General features: G+C 37.8%; 1 protein-coding gene across 1 annotated transcript; it reads right to left on the reverse strand.

The window, feature by feature from the left end:
* Window positions 1–2,289: 2,289 nt before the first annotated feature.
* LOC5575360 (RAB6-interacting golgin) lies at window positions 2,290–12,741 on the reverse strand. Its single transcript, XM_001661842.2, has 4 exons — window positions 12,579–12,741; window positions 12,039–12,516; window positions 3,140–3,280; window positions 2,290–3,076 (listed from the first exon to the last, which is right to left on the reverse strand). Exons 1-4 carry the CDS (start codon window positions 12,718–12,720, stop codon window positions 2,821–2,823), a joined length of 1,017 nt encoding a protein of 338 aa, XP_001661892.2. The 5' UTR covers window positions 12,721–12,741; the 3' UTR covers window positions 2,290–2,820.
* Between the last annotated feature and the right edge of the window lie 4,134 nt (window positions 12,742–16,875).

Raw genomic sequence — 16,875 nt, forward strand, 5'->3', positions numbered from 1 at the left:
CATGACCTTCCGCTTATGAAGCGAAAGCGTAACCTCAAGGCTACAGACCCCCCTAGTTTGGAGTCATGTCGTCATACAAAATTGTACATTACTGAGCCATCTCCAAGGGTGGCGAAGTATTTAACAAATCTGTCAAAGCAGAATTGCAGTCTCTTGGTCAGAGCGTTGACAGGCAACTGCCGACTCAACTATCACATGGCAAATATTCAGCGTGCTGACACATTTGTGTGTGATAGTTGTGACTCCGATTATGGAACTTCGTATCACCTGATATGTAATTGTCCAGTTTTTTCGCAAATGCGATTCCAATTACTTGGTAAGCACTTATTAAGTGAAACTGAATTCAGAAGCCTGAATCTTCAGGACATTCTGTTATTCTTAACCCGCTGTGGTAATGAGCTATAGGCTCTCTTTACGCTCATGCGTTTTGCAGTGCCCTTTTTAGGGCGCTGTTCGAACCCATTGTGGTATGGAGCTACATGCTCTCATTTCGCTTATGCAATCTTCCCTCTTCAAGGGACCCCACTTCTATTTCCTCCCATCTTTCCCTTCCCTTTCGAAATCAATAGATTCGAACGGCTACCCGACGGATTGAAATTAGTTTGTGAATGAGCATGTTTACTATCTTCCTGATGGGTATGATTCTTGATCAAGCGATCGTTAACTGAAAAATGAGCATTGTTCGATACTCTACCAGAGAAATTCCGAAAACGACCGTTATCGTAACGGATATTATCTTTCATCTGCCTGGCACGAGCCTCAACGACTCGGCCACGCGAAGAGCAAGCCCAAAAATTGGACTTATGATTGCCCCCGCAATTGGTGTATATGAACTTATCGATATCTTCCTTCACTGGACAGACGTCCGTAACGTGAGAAGAACCACCGCAAATCATGCATTTAGCATCCATGCGACAATTTTTTGTACCATGACCCCACTTTTGGCACCGACGGCACTGAGTGGGGTTCTGGTAATTTCCTCCAGGTTTCTGGAAATGTTCCCATGTCACACGGACATCGAACATAAGTTTTGCTTTTTCAAAAGCTTTAATATTATTTAGATCTTTTTTGTTAATGTGAACTAAATAATATTCTTGAGAAAGCCCTTTCCGAACAATTCCAGATTGGGTTCTCTTTTTCATAATGATTACTTGGACTGGGGAAAATCCAAGTAAATCATTTATTCCATTTTTGATCTCTTCAGGAGACTTATAGTCACTTGGGAGACCTTTCAAGACAACTTTGAACAAACGTTCAGTTTTGTCGCCATAAGTAAAAAAAAATGTGCTTCTTCTCTTCAAGATGTTTGAGAAGAAGTTCGCGATCAGTCTCCTTTCTTTGCGATTTGGAAGGAAACCTTGATTCCCCTAATGGAGTTCAAGACCTCCTGCCTAAATCCCCCAAATTCGGAACAACTGACCACGATAGGCGATGCTCTTTGCTTTCTTACTTGAATCAAAGAGCCTGGGCTATAGGCTGCTTCGATTTGGTGTTCGGAGAATTTGTCTAGAGCATCGAACTGATTGCTCATTTCGATGTAATTATCAACACTATCCATTTCACCCTTGGAAGAAAGTTCACATTCTGGAGAAACGTCCTTTCTTCCATTCTTGCCACGTTCAGTGACAGTTTTAAACCCCACTTTTTTGGAAGGAAGTTGTGAATTCAGAGATTCACCCTTCCTTGTGTTTGTAGTTGCAACAATGTTTAGTGAATACACGAAAGAAGACGTGACCTTCGAGAGGTTTTTTCCCAAGACGGTGTCCAAGAAGGATTACCACCGCTAGTTTTCGCCAACGGGTCCAACGAAAAATCGAAGGCATGGGTCCGAACAAGGATCGTAAAGGGATCAATTGAATAGGGCGTAACTCTAAATTTTGAACTAACCATCAAAACCCAAAAAGTTTTGCCATTATGCACTTTCATGATTTGAAGAAATAATCTGGATACATTCGATGACCTCGAAAATATGAACTGTGTAATGGATCATTAAAATAACCAAAACGGCCGCTATGGAAAGCATAGATAGCGCCATCGTAGCCTTGTGTGTTTGACAGAACAGCAATGCTGTCACAATGTTAAACCCAATTTACAGTGGTGCCTTTGTTTTGATGCGGTGAGCACTGACAAAAACTCCCTTCAATGATCCATTTCAGCTAAAAATCTAATTTAGCATGGATAAAGAAGGATGATAGTGATATCGAACACGGAACACTTAGATATAAACATTGAAAGTAATGTTTGAAATGATAATAAAAAAACGAATGTATTGCAAATATATCAAAATTATTGTTTATTTACTGTATAAAATTGGTCATCTCCAATAGTTAAATATATACCCAATTTTTTGCGTAACATGTAACGCTGTCATTGTAAATTCAGTATAACACATTTGTAAACATTAAAATATCATTCTCATTAGCACCTTGTTAAGGTTTCCCACAATCTATTCATAATTTGTAATTGATGTTTTGTTCATTTGTGCGTTCGTAGTATATAGTTGAACGGTTAAAGGGTAATACATATTTAGTAGAAAGCAAAAATTGTTCAGAGTGCTCATGGAAGTTTAACTTTTACAGTCGATGAGCAATAAGTTAAAAGGCTACACAATCGTAAGCTATTCGAAGATTCAATAAAATTAAACATAACATGATCAGTAAAATATTGTTGGAATAAGTAAATACTTAAGGACAACACCTTCCATACTAAATGCAAGGATAATACAAGATTGCATATTGCTTTTTTGTTTTTGGTTATTTGTTGCTTATCATCGTTTAGTACGTCACATTAAGGCAGTTGCAGTTTCACACGCATTGAAGATCACTTTTGCGGCGTCTCAACCGTCGATGAAACAGTTGACGCAGTTGAATCCCCGTTAATGCTGCTATCGTCGTATTCACCATTCAAGGAGAGGCCGACTTTCTCCATTAGCTCCGACAGTCTTTTGGCTTTGCGTTCTTCATTGTGCGAAATAATCGTACAGAGGTGCTCCGTTAGCATTTCCTTGCGCTCGAGAGCTTGGTGCAGTTCAACCTTAGCTTTGAGGAAGAGATTTTCTATGTTGAGATAATTTTTCCTACGAATAAGAGTAAGAAGAACGTTAGGAATCTTATGTAGCAGGAATAAATGATAAACTTACTCAACGTTGGAAAAATGCAGGCTGGCAGCATCAATCTGTTTCCTAAGGATGGCTACATCTGTCGCTAGTTCCGTATCCAACTTGCCTAGTTCCGTCTTTATTTCTTGTAGTTTGTTTGCTTCAGCTGCTGTCTTTTGCGCGCTGAAAAAAGAATGAACCGTACCGTAAAACGGGGTAACTTTGATAGTTTCTTCGAAGAAAACTTCAATATTTATGCATGCTGTTTCAATTAATTGTAGTTTATATTTTTAAAACAAGTACTGGCATCCTAGTTATCGATTGCAGTCGATAGATTGATTTTATTTATTTTGAATGGATATATAATTTTTCATATAATCGAAAGTTGGTTTTCTGTTTTGGGGTAACTTTGATAATGGAACAAAATTGAATGAATAACGAACATTTGTAGGGCATTGCATACCTCTAGGCGTTAATTGTTATATGGAAATTTCTGAATTAGATTACAAAAAAGGTCCCAGTTTGTGAAAATGCTTTTCGCTAAGAGATTTGAGACCGTATTCAAGTTCTATGATAACTAGGCTGTCAAAGATATGTGGCCAACTGTTCATAACTACATCAAATAGTGATCGTAGAACAGATTGTTTGTAAGCGTTTCGAAAATGCAAAAATTGTGTCAATTTTTAATATTCGTATATTTAGCCTCAAATGTTTTTGATTCAAATGAAAACCGCTCTTACATGAAGTGTCATACTAATATTATTTAGTTTTATATTCGTTTTGCTTAACTGATTAACAGAAATTATGATATTTCGTTTGTGTGTACTAAATTAAATTATTTTACGGATTCCTGTAAAATCTCAACAGCTGAACAGTTCGGTGAAATAAATTAACGGAGTACGGTAATTTTTTACAGTATTCTGTGAAAAATCCCGGAATCCGTAAAATTTTGACGGAATTACGGTGTTTTATTTCACCTAACTGTTCAGCTGTTGAGATTACGGTGAAATTCACCGTAAGAGCTTAGTGTGTATGTGGTGGGTTACGCACTATCAAAGTTACCCGCATTATCAATGATACCCCGTTTTACGGTAGTTAAAAAATTAACCAACACTAAGTTTGTGACGATTGTAGTATACTGACAAGAAATAAAGCAAAAGATCAATTTCGAGAATCTTGAACATTTTGTATAAATAATGTACAAACCCGGTCAGCCCAACCTTTTTGAACCGCGTTGGGTTCCAATTCAAATTCCAATTGTGCGATGGGTCATTTTTTTCAAGATGATTGCTGCTCTTAGATTAGTTGACCCATTTCGAGCTAAATCTTATTTCAAGCTGGCAGCACCCTCTCAGATTTCAATGAAACTTTCTGGATATGTAGAACTTAACTAAGTAACTTTGCATACTTAGTTTTTCCAAAAATTATCTGGACTATAATTTGAAAAGGGCCAAACTTTTTTACCCGTTTTTTATTTTCAAAATAATGTAATCGAAAAAAGGCAACTCCCTCAAAAAAAGTGTTATATTCATGACTTGTAGATAATGCGTTACATACATGGCCTGATTCGCTACTCACCGCATAATGGACCTAAGCACGGGTTCACTATTTGACGTTTTAGCGGTGCCGTGTTATTTATGTGACCATGGAAACCAGTGCATTCGGCACCGCTCAAACGTCAAATTAGCGAACACGTGCATCGGTCCATAACGAACATGCGCTAGTGTCTATGCACGAACAATCGCTTAAAGGTAACGCGAAGAATATATATTTATATATGGCGAAATGCATCTAACGAATTATTTCTCAAAATTGGGAACTTTTTTCGAAAATATATTTGGCTCCGGTTGTCCATACAACCATACAACATCAAACGAGAAAACGTCTGCTGATCAACTGTGAACAAGAGAAAAACAGGTAGTCCATTCTCTTATTTGTTTAGTAAAAATACTCAGAAAACTCAAATCCGATAAAAAAAATGATTTTCAAAATTTAAAGTCGATTTAATTTTCTTTTTATGATTTTTTTTTCTTAAGATAGGTAATTATGTTAACTACCAACCGTCCATATATCGCGAGATGGGCACTTTTAGGGAAAAGGTTTTTTTAACAAAAACTTTTTTTTGTCTTAAATAAAATGTTTTAGCGTGTCATTTTCAAACAAAACTAAACAAGTGACAGTCACGATCATCTCAGAATTCTATGGAGCTGGATAAATCAAGGGTGGAGGGCGGCTGTCAACTGGGAGTAAAATTAAAAAGCCGCCAACCTAAGTCCAGAACCAGTTTTAAGGCTTAACGCGGAAAAGTAAAAATCAGTCTTCGCAAAATTACAGGTAATCAATGCGCTTGAAAGAAATTGTTTGCAAGCAGTTATTTGCTACGTGCTACTGCAATGCGCTGTTGGTAAATTAATCAGGAAATTCTGCTTTATTCCCAAAATAGATGTTTGCGATAAAATTGGTTACGCCTTCACCATTGTTTGGTCGTTATTTTGTATGGTTGTTTACATTTTAGAACCAGCGACACATTGGGGTAGCAATAAAGAGCCGCCAGTTCCACCCTTGGGATAAATGAGTCAATTATGTACAATCAGTTTACTTTAAATTGTCGAGAATCCCATATAAAAAGGTCTCATGACGGAGGATCTGTTATTTTGTTTCGGCACATTATCAGGTCCTTTTAGTACGGAAGGACCGACAGGGCTCAGTAATTACTTATAAACCAGTACTGATTGTTGAGGTGTCAATGGATTACCTGCTTTGCTCTTGCTCACAGCTGATCAGCAGAAGTTTTGTCGTTTCATATTGTATGGGGAAAGGCATCTAACTTCAAAGATTACTAACCATTACAATTTCAATGTTGTGCAACTTTTGTTTTCAACGAACGCACACTCAGCACAACATAAGAAGAACTAGAAGTTGAACCAGGTCCGTCCCACTCGGGCTCAGATTGGGTACCACTTCTAGTACTGCATTTGGTCCCTCGATAGGGCAAAAGGTACCCATGTTTGACAGATCGCAGTACACTTTTCACAGCATTTTAGATTACCTTATGAGCCATAAAAATGTGGGCAACTGCGAGGGACATGGAGGTCTTTAATTTGTCTTTGGTTGAACTGTTACATTTTTGGTTCATTCACATGTGAGCAATTCTCGCTGAAACCAGGCCGCCATCGGCACCCATCGTTAGAATTCCAATTTTATGTCACTGATCGCTAGTTTTCGATAAAGCTTAAGGGTTGTCCTTTCGATTTTCTCAAATTGGTGGAGCCCTCGTACGCCAGCTAGCTAAACAGTTTGCGAAAAACCCAATTTATTTTATAAATCTTGGGTATTTCTTCGCGTGATATGTCTCATATTTCCCTTGGAACACATAGCAAACTTAGTGGCATCGTATAGAGAAATGATATAGCTTTCATTTGAAGCTCAAAAAATTTGGCGGTCATTTTTTATTTGGCCACCATCTTGAATTTTGTTAGAGTTTTTTGGCGCACCGCTCGTTTTGAATTCTGACATCAGAAGCTGAAGAAAAATTGCGTAAGATATGCCGAGTGCAATCAATGAAAACATTATTTTTTGTACAATAAAGAAACAAGTTTTCAATGGTGTTTTATTCGAGTCAAGTGAAGAATAAGAGTACGCCCCTACCCAGTGGCGCAACCAAGGGGGGGTTTTGGGGGTTATACCCCCCCCCCCCCCGCCAGAGCCAGGAAAAAATATAATAATTACCAAATATATTTTTGAAATTCAACACTACACATCGTACAACTAAGTACGACGAAGTAGTAATTAAGTTTGGTTTGAATTAAAATTGTGAAATTCAATGGTTTTCACAGTTATATTCTCCTAAAGTGTTTTCTTTTTATTTGTTGACCCCTGTAGAATTTCAAAATTACATGCGAAATTAATGAAATTTTGTTGCCTTTTATGGAAAACAAACTAAGGGCTTTATGTGAGAAGTTTGTTAAACATTCAGATATATGGGGACCTTTTTAACAGAAAATTGACGCAGTTCCCGAAGCATCAAAAACCCTTTGTCAAATTTTACGAATTTCAGAGCATATGAATTCCCAAAGAAGCTATTCTTCGGTTTTTATGGATTGAAAATCTCAGAATGCATTAAGCATCTGGTGGAAGCATCTCTGCCTTATTGAGCGTTCTAACGTTTTCGATATTTTGCAAGTGTTGATAATGAACTACATTGAATTTTTAGGAAAAAGGATGCATGAAAATTGAGTCTTTTTTAGTGAAATTGTTGGTAAAATGTGATTCCGACTTGGGCCATTTAGATAGGACGAATAAGCGTCCCACTATAGTAGTTGTTCAGTCTGGTTACAGGGTCATCCTAAAACAAAGTTGGTCGCATTGAAAATTTTGAAATGTTGCATATTTTTGTTCATAAAATCTTCACAATGAAAGCAAAACACCTTTCTGACCCTCAACTCATTTTTTTGGATTTACAAGTCAAGTTCTCTAATGCTGATTTACTTCTGACCTACTGCAAGAATCGTGGCAATGAGTTCTATTGTAAATTGCTGCGGTCATTGTAGAAAAACTTGAAACCATATTTAAGCAGTAACACAGATGAAGAGCGATTGAATCGTATTATGCAAATATATTGTTATATTGTTCAATCTATTTTTGATATATGTGTTAAAAAGGTGTAATATACATGAATTTCTCGACTAATTTTTAAACATAACTACGTTTTCAAAAATAAACCTTAAAGTTTACAAAACCCCCCCTAGAACCAAATCCTGGTTGCGCTACTGCCCCTACCGGATCCGAGCCTGATACTCAGCTTTATTAGTTATAAATACAGGTTATTAAATAGCAACTTTCTTTTATAATGCGATTTTTGATAACAGAATAATTCTTCGACATATCATTAATAATGAATAAATAATTTCAATAAATGAAAACCGTCCAAAAACATTGATTAAAATAAACATTTTTTGCCATATGCATTTTTGTGAAATGAATAAAGTTTATAGTTTGCGCGTTGGGACATTAGTAAGTCTCGTGGTAGTATCAGTAGCCATTAAGTATTGTTTTTACAACCGCCAAAAATGCATGTGAAAAATAGCGAAATTGAAGGAAGCGAAACAGGATTTGTTCTAATGTGGACGTAATGCCGGAACGCAGGTGTATCATTTTGAGGTTGGAATCTGGCGGCCATCTAGAATTTCGATGCCGTCTTGGTTTTTAGCAGTTGAATGATTTTTTAACCATCTCAGCGCTCATCATGTTGAATTATGAGGCCTCCGTTAAAAAAAAGTAAGGGGTTGTTTCCGAGATACAACCGCCAAGTTGACGTTGGATAACGTAAGCTTCTTTTATTTCCTGGTTTGATACCGTCACGAACTTATGAAAGATTTGTACTGCTAAAAATCTTATCAATTTTCATACTATTTGTTGCATGTCAATTTTGACGTATTCTGGACAGGCTTGATAATACTCCTCAACATCATCAGAGTTCGGTGACATACTCTAGTGCAGCGTGCTGCCTTTGCCTCTTTCCGAGGGAGCGAAAAAATGCTGAGCAGAGAGGCAACGAAAATTGAGCGAGGAAGATGTAGCACAAAACACATCAGAGTAAAATTCCATCAAAAAAGAATGCTCTCAAAACTCCCCGAAGACTGCCTTGTTCGGGCTGGGTGCTCAAGTCTTTTGAAGCGTGAGTAACGGTGAGCATCGCAACAAGAGAGAGGGTACCAGAAAAAAATCGTCGCATTTTTTTGCACTCTCATTCGAATCTTTCGAAGATCTGTGTTAAAAATTTTGAGCTCAATTTTTTCTCGTCAGAAAAACGGGTAAATCGCCTCCTCTTTGCATCAGAGAGGAGTTTCTATCAAGCCTGATTATTATTTGCATGGCTCAGTTAACATTTCAACACCGATAGAATTGGTCGATGGAAGAAGAAGCATGACAAATATTCCAGTTGAACGTTAGGTCCACGAATGATTCACTAAGATTGGCTGCTTTAGTGGGTTCTGAGTTCCGAAGCCAGTTTTAGGTTGAGGTACTTCTCCCGTGAACTCCATGTTCTTTTGTTTGCTCATATCGAAGTTGAAGTTGCCTGTCACGATGTTTGGCATGGTCTCCTTTTGATACTCGAAGAAGTTCCACGCCATAAAGAACTTCTTCTGCTTCGTCGAGGTATCCGGGGAAATGTGCCTCTAAATCTACCAGTAGTGCCCGACAATTCATTATGGTGATCTCGGCAGCGCAGATATCACCATAATCATCTGGTAAGCCCAGCTATACATCATAACAGTCGATTCTCTCTTTGCATTATTACACGAAATTCAATCGGGTTTTGAAACATTTTGCGGTACAGTACGATGATTGTCGATGAGTACTTTCTACGGGTCTACCACAAAAGGCCGAATCACAAAAGGCCGAATTACATAAGGCCGAATTACATAAGGCCGAATCACAGAAGGCCGAAAGCACAAAAGGCCGAATCATACAAAAGGCCGAATCACAGAAGGCCGAATCACAGAAGGCCGAATCACAAAAGGCCGAATCACAAAAGGCCGAATCACAAAAGGCCGAATCACAAAAGGCCGAATCACAAAAGGCCGAATCACAAAAGGCCGAATCACAAAAGGCCGAATCACAGAAGGCCGAAAGCACAAAAGGCCGAATCATACAAAAGGCCGAATCACAGAAGGCCGAATCACAGAAGGCCGAATCACAGAAGGCCGAATCACAGAAGGCCGAATCACAGAAGGCCGAATCACAGAAGGCCGAATCACAGAAGGCCGAATCACAGAAGGCCGAATCACAGAAGGCCGAATCACAGAAGGCCGAATCACAGAAGGCCGAATCACAGAAGGCCGAATCACAGAAGGCCGAATCACAGAAGGCCGAATCACAGAAGGCCGAATCACAAAAGGCCGAATCACAAAAGGCCGAATCACAAAAGGCCGAATCACAAAAGGCCGAATCACAAAAGGCCGAATCACAGAAGGCCGAAATTTTTAAATAAATTTGAGGGAAAGCCTCATTTTTCTACAATATTATGGACATTTTTACAGTAGGGTAAGCGGGACAAGATGCACAAGTAACATTACTAGCTGAATAAGAGTGTATGGTTAATGGTTTTTGGGTGTGTCAGCTGGTCTATTGTAATCGAAGTTCCCCCGGTTGATTTTCATAGGAATAAGGTTGCTTTGAGTGTTAATTTTATGTTTTTCTGTAGTGGGTCCATAATACTCAAAGGGACCATAACCGGCATCGACTCCCTACTAATACTCTTTGCTTTTGCATCCGTTTTACATAAATATTTAACAGAACTTATGTTATTTCGTTTATGTTGCGGACCCCGCATTATCAAAGTTACCCCGTTTCACAGTATGCCATTTTTCATGTTATTTCAATACATATTATTTCTGTATCTCGGTAAAAAAATAATGTCAATCGTAGGTCTGGAAGCCGAAATGCAGGCCTCCAAACTTGACCATTTTGTGTGAAAACAGCCAATGTGTACTTTATTCAGTCCAATACTGTAAGGCGATTACTTGTTGAGTTATATTTAAAAAAATAAGAAAAAAACACAATGAATCACGGAATACGCCTAAAAGTAGACAATTTCCCAGGAAAATTCCGCATTTTTTAATTTTCATATTTAGGAAGCGTTCATTTATTACGTAACGCTAAAATTGACAATTTTTTACCCTCTCTCTCCCTCAGTAATGCTTTTTGTATGAAAAAAATAAAAGTTTTGTATGAGCCGTAACGCCTACTCGCCTACCTTTCTCACCTAGAGCGTTAAGTAATATGTGGACGGCGCCTTAACAATCAAGTAAAAAAGCCAAAAACGTATTTTGCTTTCATTGTGGAGATTTTTTTACCAAATATATGTTACACCGCACCATAATATATCCATAACGACCCCCAAACTCTGTTTTTGGATGATTTTGTAATCCGCATGATTTACTACTGAAAAACGGACGAATGAGAGTCCCACCAATTCACATTTATTTTTTTCCAAACAATTTTCCGAATAAACGCACTATTATCCCCAAATAAAATTTAATTCAACACTTAGAAAATCTCAATTTATTAAATGCTTAATGAGACAGATATGCTTCAACCGTCAGCTTCAACAGTATTCAAAAGTTTTTTTTCGCAATCTTTAAAACCAAAGATTCGCTCCTCCGGGAACCAATGTGCTCTGAAAGTCGTAAAATTTGGCTAAATTCTGAGCCTTCTAAAAGACTTTTGATGCATCCGTTGCTGCATCATTTAACTGCAAAAAGTTCACAAAATATTTTGCTAATCTGCTAATCTGCTAATAGCAACGCACCCCCTAGCCATGGCCAATCTGCGTTGTTTACACAAACATCCCTATAAACCCCACGCTGGGAAATACGTTTACCGAAAAAGGCGTTATGAGGTTCTGCACTGCATTCTTGTATTGGATTTACTTCAATGGCATTGTTGTTAGCAATTCACAAAAAGTGAAAGAGAAAGAAAACATGATTTGTGCAGGCAGAGCCCCATAGGCTATGCTATACCAGTTAGCACGCCCGACGCCCACCGATGACAGAGTGGGTAGGCTCGCACCATCGTCCCGCCCTTCTACCTATTTTTGAGATAGGCAGTTCTGTCAGGGTGTAAATAGTTATTATTAATCCATGTAATCAAATTGTAATGCACCGATTTACGACCTTCTACGTGCTAACGACAGTTCACAACATATTGAAACACAAATCCTTCTGTTTTTTTTCAACTCTTCAGAGGTCTGAAATTTTGAAAACATAGAACATAGAAGAATACGCCTGTAAAACCATAGTATAGCAAATACTGACTTACAGTATACACTACCCACCATAAGTATGGAATCGCTTAATGCAACTTTTGGTAGGTAGTGTATGCTCTTCTTTGTAATGTGCTTGTCAATCTTTAAAGTAAACGTTATTTAGATACTCACTGTTGTTCTATAACTTTCTGCAGCATATTGCGTTTTTGTCGATTCTGCTCCTGCATCAGTTTTCGTTGCTGCTCGAAGTCCTTCAGGGACATTCCTTTGAACGGGGTAACCGTATCGGGGCCGGAACTTTTCACCATAGGGGTAGATGCAGGCAATCCTTCCAGTACTGGGCAATCCGGCAGCGCATTGTGAGCAGCACGGATACTGTCCGGAAGCATACCCGTTCCCAGGACTGGTCTCTTCGGCAGTATCAAAATGGATTCATCCTCCGGGGCATTCATCATTGCGGGCAGTGGTTTAAATGAAACCGCCTGTTGAATCGGATGGTTTGGGTAAATGCTGGAATCGACGCAACTGGTGGCTGTACTGCTATCAGCTGCGTTCGTCTGCACATGCTCTTTTGGAGGAACCGACTTCGTGGGAGGTTTCTTTTCGCCCAGCCGCACAGGCTTTTGATGGGGACGCGAAATGTTTTTTGCTGTAGCGCACCGAAACAGAAGCCAATTACGAAAACTTTCAATAAAATAGATCTTGCCTCACCTGAATCTTTGCCATTAGTTTGCCGGGTGATTTTGTAGATATCATCGTCAGAAAAACCAACAAATTGTTTCGACATTCTTATAAAATAAATTGAAAAAATCAAAAATGCTACAAGTGGTGTACGATGTTTACTTTTGATCATCAAAAACTGTTTACGCAAGCTGACGTTTCTCGCTGCAGGGTTGCAACACTTGAACGACGCCTTTTTTTCGCAGGGGTGAACATCTTCTAGCATACTAGCGCCACCTGAACTCGAGTAAGATAAGCTTTTGCAAATCATACTTCAAAAAATTACTTATTAAGTATAGGGTAACGGTCGTATTTTGGACCCCCTAAGGAAGTGATTTTACATTTTTGTCCCAATTAATTAATTGCACAGCGTAACCGAGTCAAATAACATACAAAAATGTAGAGAAAAACTTACTCTACGAGATAAAACTGCCCATACGGGCATGTAGGATCCAGAAGGCGTCGAAAATAATTGAATTGTGATGCACTGTTTTTCATTATTTTGGACACACCAATACATTTTGGACCCTCAAAGTATATATTTTGGACCCCCGGCAATTTTTTATCGTTTGGCGACAAAGTCCACGGCACTGGTTGTATACTATGCTTGCCCATAGTCTAATCAATCGATTGACAATGGGAAAGCGAGGAAATTCTACGCTTTTAGTTCAGAAATTAGAAAAATGTTTTTGTTTACATTTGAAAAATTTCTGACGCCTTCAATTTCTGTGTGTAACGTGTTGTAACGGTTGCATGGATGAACCGATTAAATTAAATTAATTTCAGATAAAATAAACACATTTTCCATGCACAAACACTTGATGCAAGTGCGGAATGGTCCTATCTTTCCAAATGGCATGCGGATTATATTGGTCTTTTGATTTAAACTGGAAAATTTGCAGGAAAATGGCCCAGGGGGTCCAAAATATATAGAGGTCCAAAATATATTGGTAACCCTAAATTACCGAGTTCTCAGCTCCTCGGCGAAAAGTTTTACTGAAGTCGGTGAAATGATTTAAGTGTGTAATGATAACATTTCCCAAATTTGAGTTTCTTACGGGTTTAAATCGTGTAGAAAAGTTGGTTGAAAATGGGGGTGGTTCAAAACGACCAAATGGGTGGGGTAGAATGCCATTTTAGTATGGGGAACCAGTAGTTAGCAACCAAGTTTCTCCATGAGTTTGCTCTGCAGTATGGGAACGCTTATTTCTTAATGAAATCATCGGAAAACCTTAATGTTTAGGCAAAAAAGCAAAAAATGTTGAATTTCATCGTAAAATCATTTTAACATCGTTAAGCAAATTATACAAATTGAAACGTTTTAGGAATGATTTTATGAAGTGAGCCATTTTACCCCATCAGTGCGTCTTGAACCATGTTCCTCTACATAACTTCACAAAGCTCGTTTCGATTAATCAATCCTATATGACACCATATCATTTCCATAGAAAAAAAAAATGTTTATTTTACCAAGATGGCTTTTTTACCAAATCACATAGAACTCGAACGAATTACAAGTATGCAAATAATACAAAGGAATCGAAAACCAGGAAACATTTTCACCTTTCCAATGGATTACCTGCTTTGCTCTTGTTCAAAGTTGATCAGCAAAAGTTTTCTCGTTTTATTTTGTATGGGGAAAAGGCATCTAACTTCAAATTTCTCGTAAATGGAATCTTCAATCGAAAAAAATATTTGGTAAGCGTGATAGTCATCATCATAACGCATGATCGGTACCAACATATTTTGGAGAATAGGTCCCAGATTTGAGAAATAATAATTTAGATGCATTTCGCCAAACAAAAATTTTTCACGTCACTTTTTAGCGATTTTTCGTGCACAGACACTAGCGCATGTGCGTTACTAGTGGCGAGTAGCGAATTAGGCCATGCATGTAACCCATTTGGTTTGAACTAAAGTTTTTAACCTATTAGGGTCCTAGAGCCCTGTCCCAATTTTAGTGCCAAACGCTTAAGTTTAGGCCAAAAACACATGTTTACTCAATTTTTTTAAATGTTGAGTACCAAAAAATATTTTTTTATGTTTTTTATAGATTTTGTCACACTCTTTGGCTTTAACTCAAATTTTGGATGTACAGTACTGACCCGATTTTGTCAGCCCCCGATTTTGTCTGCCCCCGATTTTGTCTACCCCCGATTTTGTCAGCTTTTTGACCCGATTTTGTCAGCCTATTTTAAATTTGTCAAAAAATTGTTATCGTCATGTTTTACCACGTTTACATTAAAATTGATGATGATGTTTGATGTCATGCACGCATGGGCGTAGCCAGATGCGGCCCATGGCAATGCCTTTTATTAAGTGTTAAAAATCGATATTACCAATATAAGGGAGGGGGAGCCCCTGATAAAAAAAACTGGCCACGCCCATGTCCATCGCCCTCTTAAAAGTCCATGTAACCATGTAACACGTCAAAATTTAAAAAAAAACAGGAAGAAAATAAAATGACCCGATTTTGTCAGGTTCCCCATTTTGTCAGCCTAAAATTCATCGGGGGGCTGACAAAATCGGGTCCTTACTGTATTTTGTTTTCCGTGTCCCTTCCGAAATGTCAAATAGGAACAACCCCATGCAGTGTTAAAACTAAAACTCCTGTGGTATTTTTGTCGACTAAGCGAACGTCAAACATGATCAGAAGTGTCAAATTTTGACCAAATTTTGAAATTTAAGTTTAAATGTGATATAGCCGTTATTTGAGCTGGAAAAATTGCTAAAGCAGTTGCAGTAACATGCTCTTTGGTGTTATTAAATAAAAACACGATTTCATTAAACATTTTAGGACCCTATTATAAAACAGCATGCAGTTTCAAATTTTGGATTGGTTGAATTAAGGTGCACAATGAATGCGAATTTTCAACCCTTTGAAAGCAAAAAGGCAAACAAAACTAAAACACATTTGAAAATTAGGATTATTTGTTGCTCAGTTTTTCAGTGAAAAGTGATTCATTTCTCCAAACAGGTGGCATTTTGAAAATTTCCTAAAATTTGAAAATAAGATTGGATTATACCTTTTTTGGATTCCATCCCATTACCCCGAATGCCATCTCCCCGAATGCTTTTTCCCCGAATATACAAGCTCCAAACCTGGAGGATAGTATTGCTATAGGAAGTTCGGGGATTGTTTATCGTATCAGTAGAGTAAAACACCTACCCCCAACGGTAAACAAGCGAAAAAAATTAATTTTATCATAGCTCTCTATTTGAGGCTCTCTTTCGCTGCTCCTATTTATCATACTTGTTACAACTTGCGATACAATGTCGATCATAGACCACAACAGATGTGATGTTTTTCTTCGCTTGTTTTGGTCAAAATCAAATGAGAGCGAATTCTGCAATGCCTGTACACTACCCACCATAGGTATGGAATCGTGTATTGCAACATTCATACTGAATATTGCAGCACCTTGAAAGCATCACCTAGAATTAATATTATTTCAGGATTTCATATCAAGCTGGTATAAAACTATTAAATGATCCATGGACTTCGATATACTTTATCAATAACAAAGGTCATAGGTGTCATCTATTGTTCGGCAACCATAAACTGTATTCATTTGATTTAATCTGTGAAATAATGGAAAAGTATTGAACTTGTGCCTAAAATTTATCGAATTCCATTCCTTTGACATAACAAAAATCAATCATACAACATTCTAGTTTTCAATGGACTAGATGATTGCTCAAGTTCTTCCTTATGTTGTTCAGATGTAGTAGAGTACATTTGGATAATTTATAAGCTTTTGCTTTTTCAATGTTTTTTGCTAAAATATCAGGTAAGTCGAACAATAACGTACATGTTTTCAAGACTATTTCCTTAAAAATGATTACTACGAATACTGCACAAGATTAAAAAATTTCATAATCGGTTTTAGAGTAGCTACGAGTGGATATCGTCATCTTATAATTTAGAGTCCTAGGTAATATAACATTTATTACAAATCCAAATCCAAGAATTTTGGTCGATTTCTCTGAGTTTGGCTCCTCTTATTTTTATACAGTTGCCTCTCCACATCTCGATATCGAAGGGACCATCGAGATAGGGAGAGATTGAGACAAAGAACACAATTTCAACGAATACTAGATTGAAAATCACTCCGTTACCAGGAAAATTAAAAACAAACAGATGTCATTTCGTCTTCGCAAATTGTTTTGAATCTCTAATATCTAGTCTAGTAACCTTTGATAATGGGCATATCGACATACGGAGACAAAATTGGGAACGATAATCTCATCGAAATAGGGAGATAAAATGTATGCAGAATGTGTGGGA

The sequence above is a fragment of the Aedes aegypti genome, chromosome 2, assembly GCF_002204515.2.
Source record: "Aedes aegypti strain LVP_AGWG chromosome 2, AaegL5.0 Primary Assembly, whole genome shotgun sequence".
NCBI lineage: Eukaryota > Metazoa > Arthropoda > Insecta > Diptera > Culicidae > Aedes > Aedes aegypti.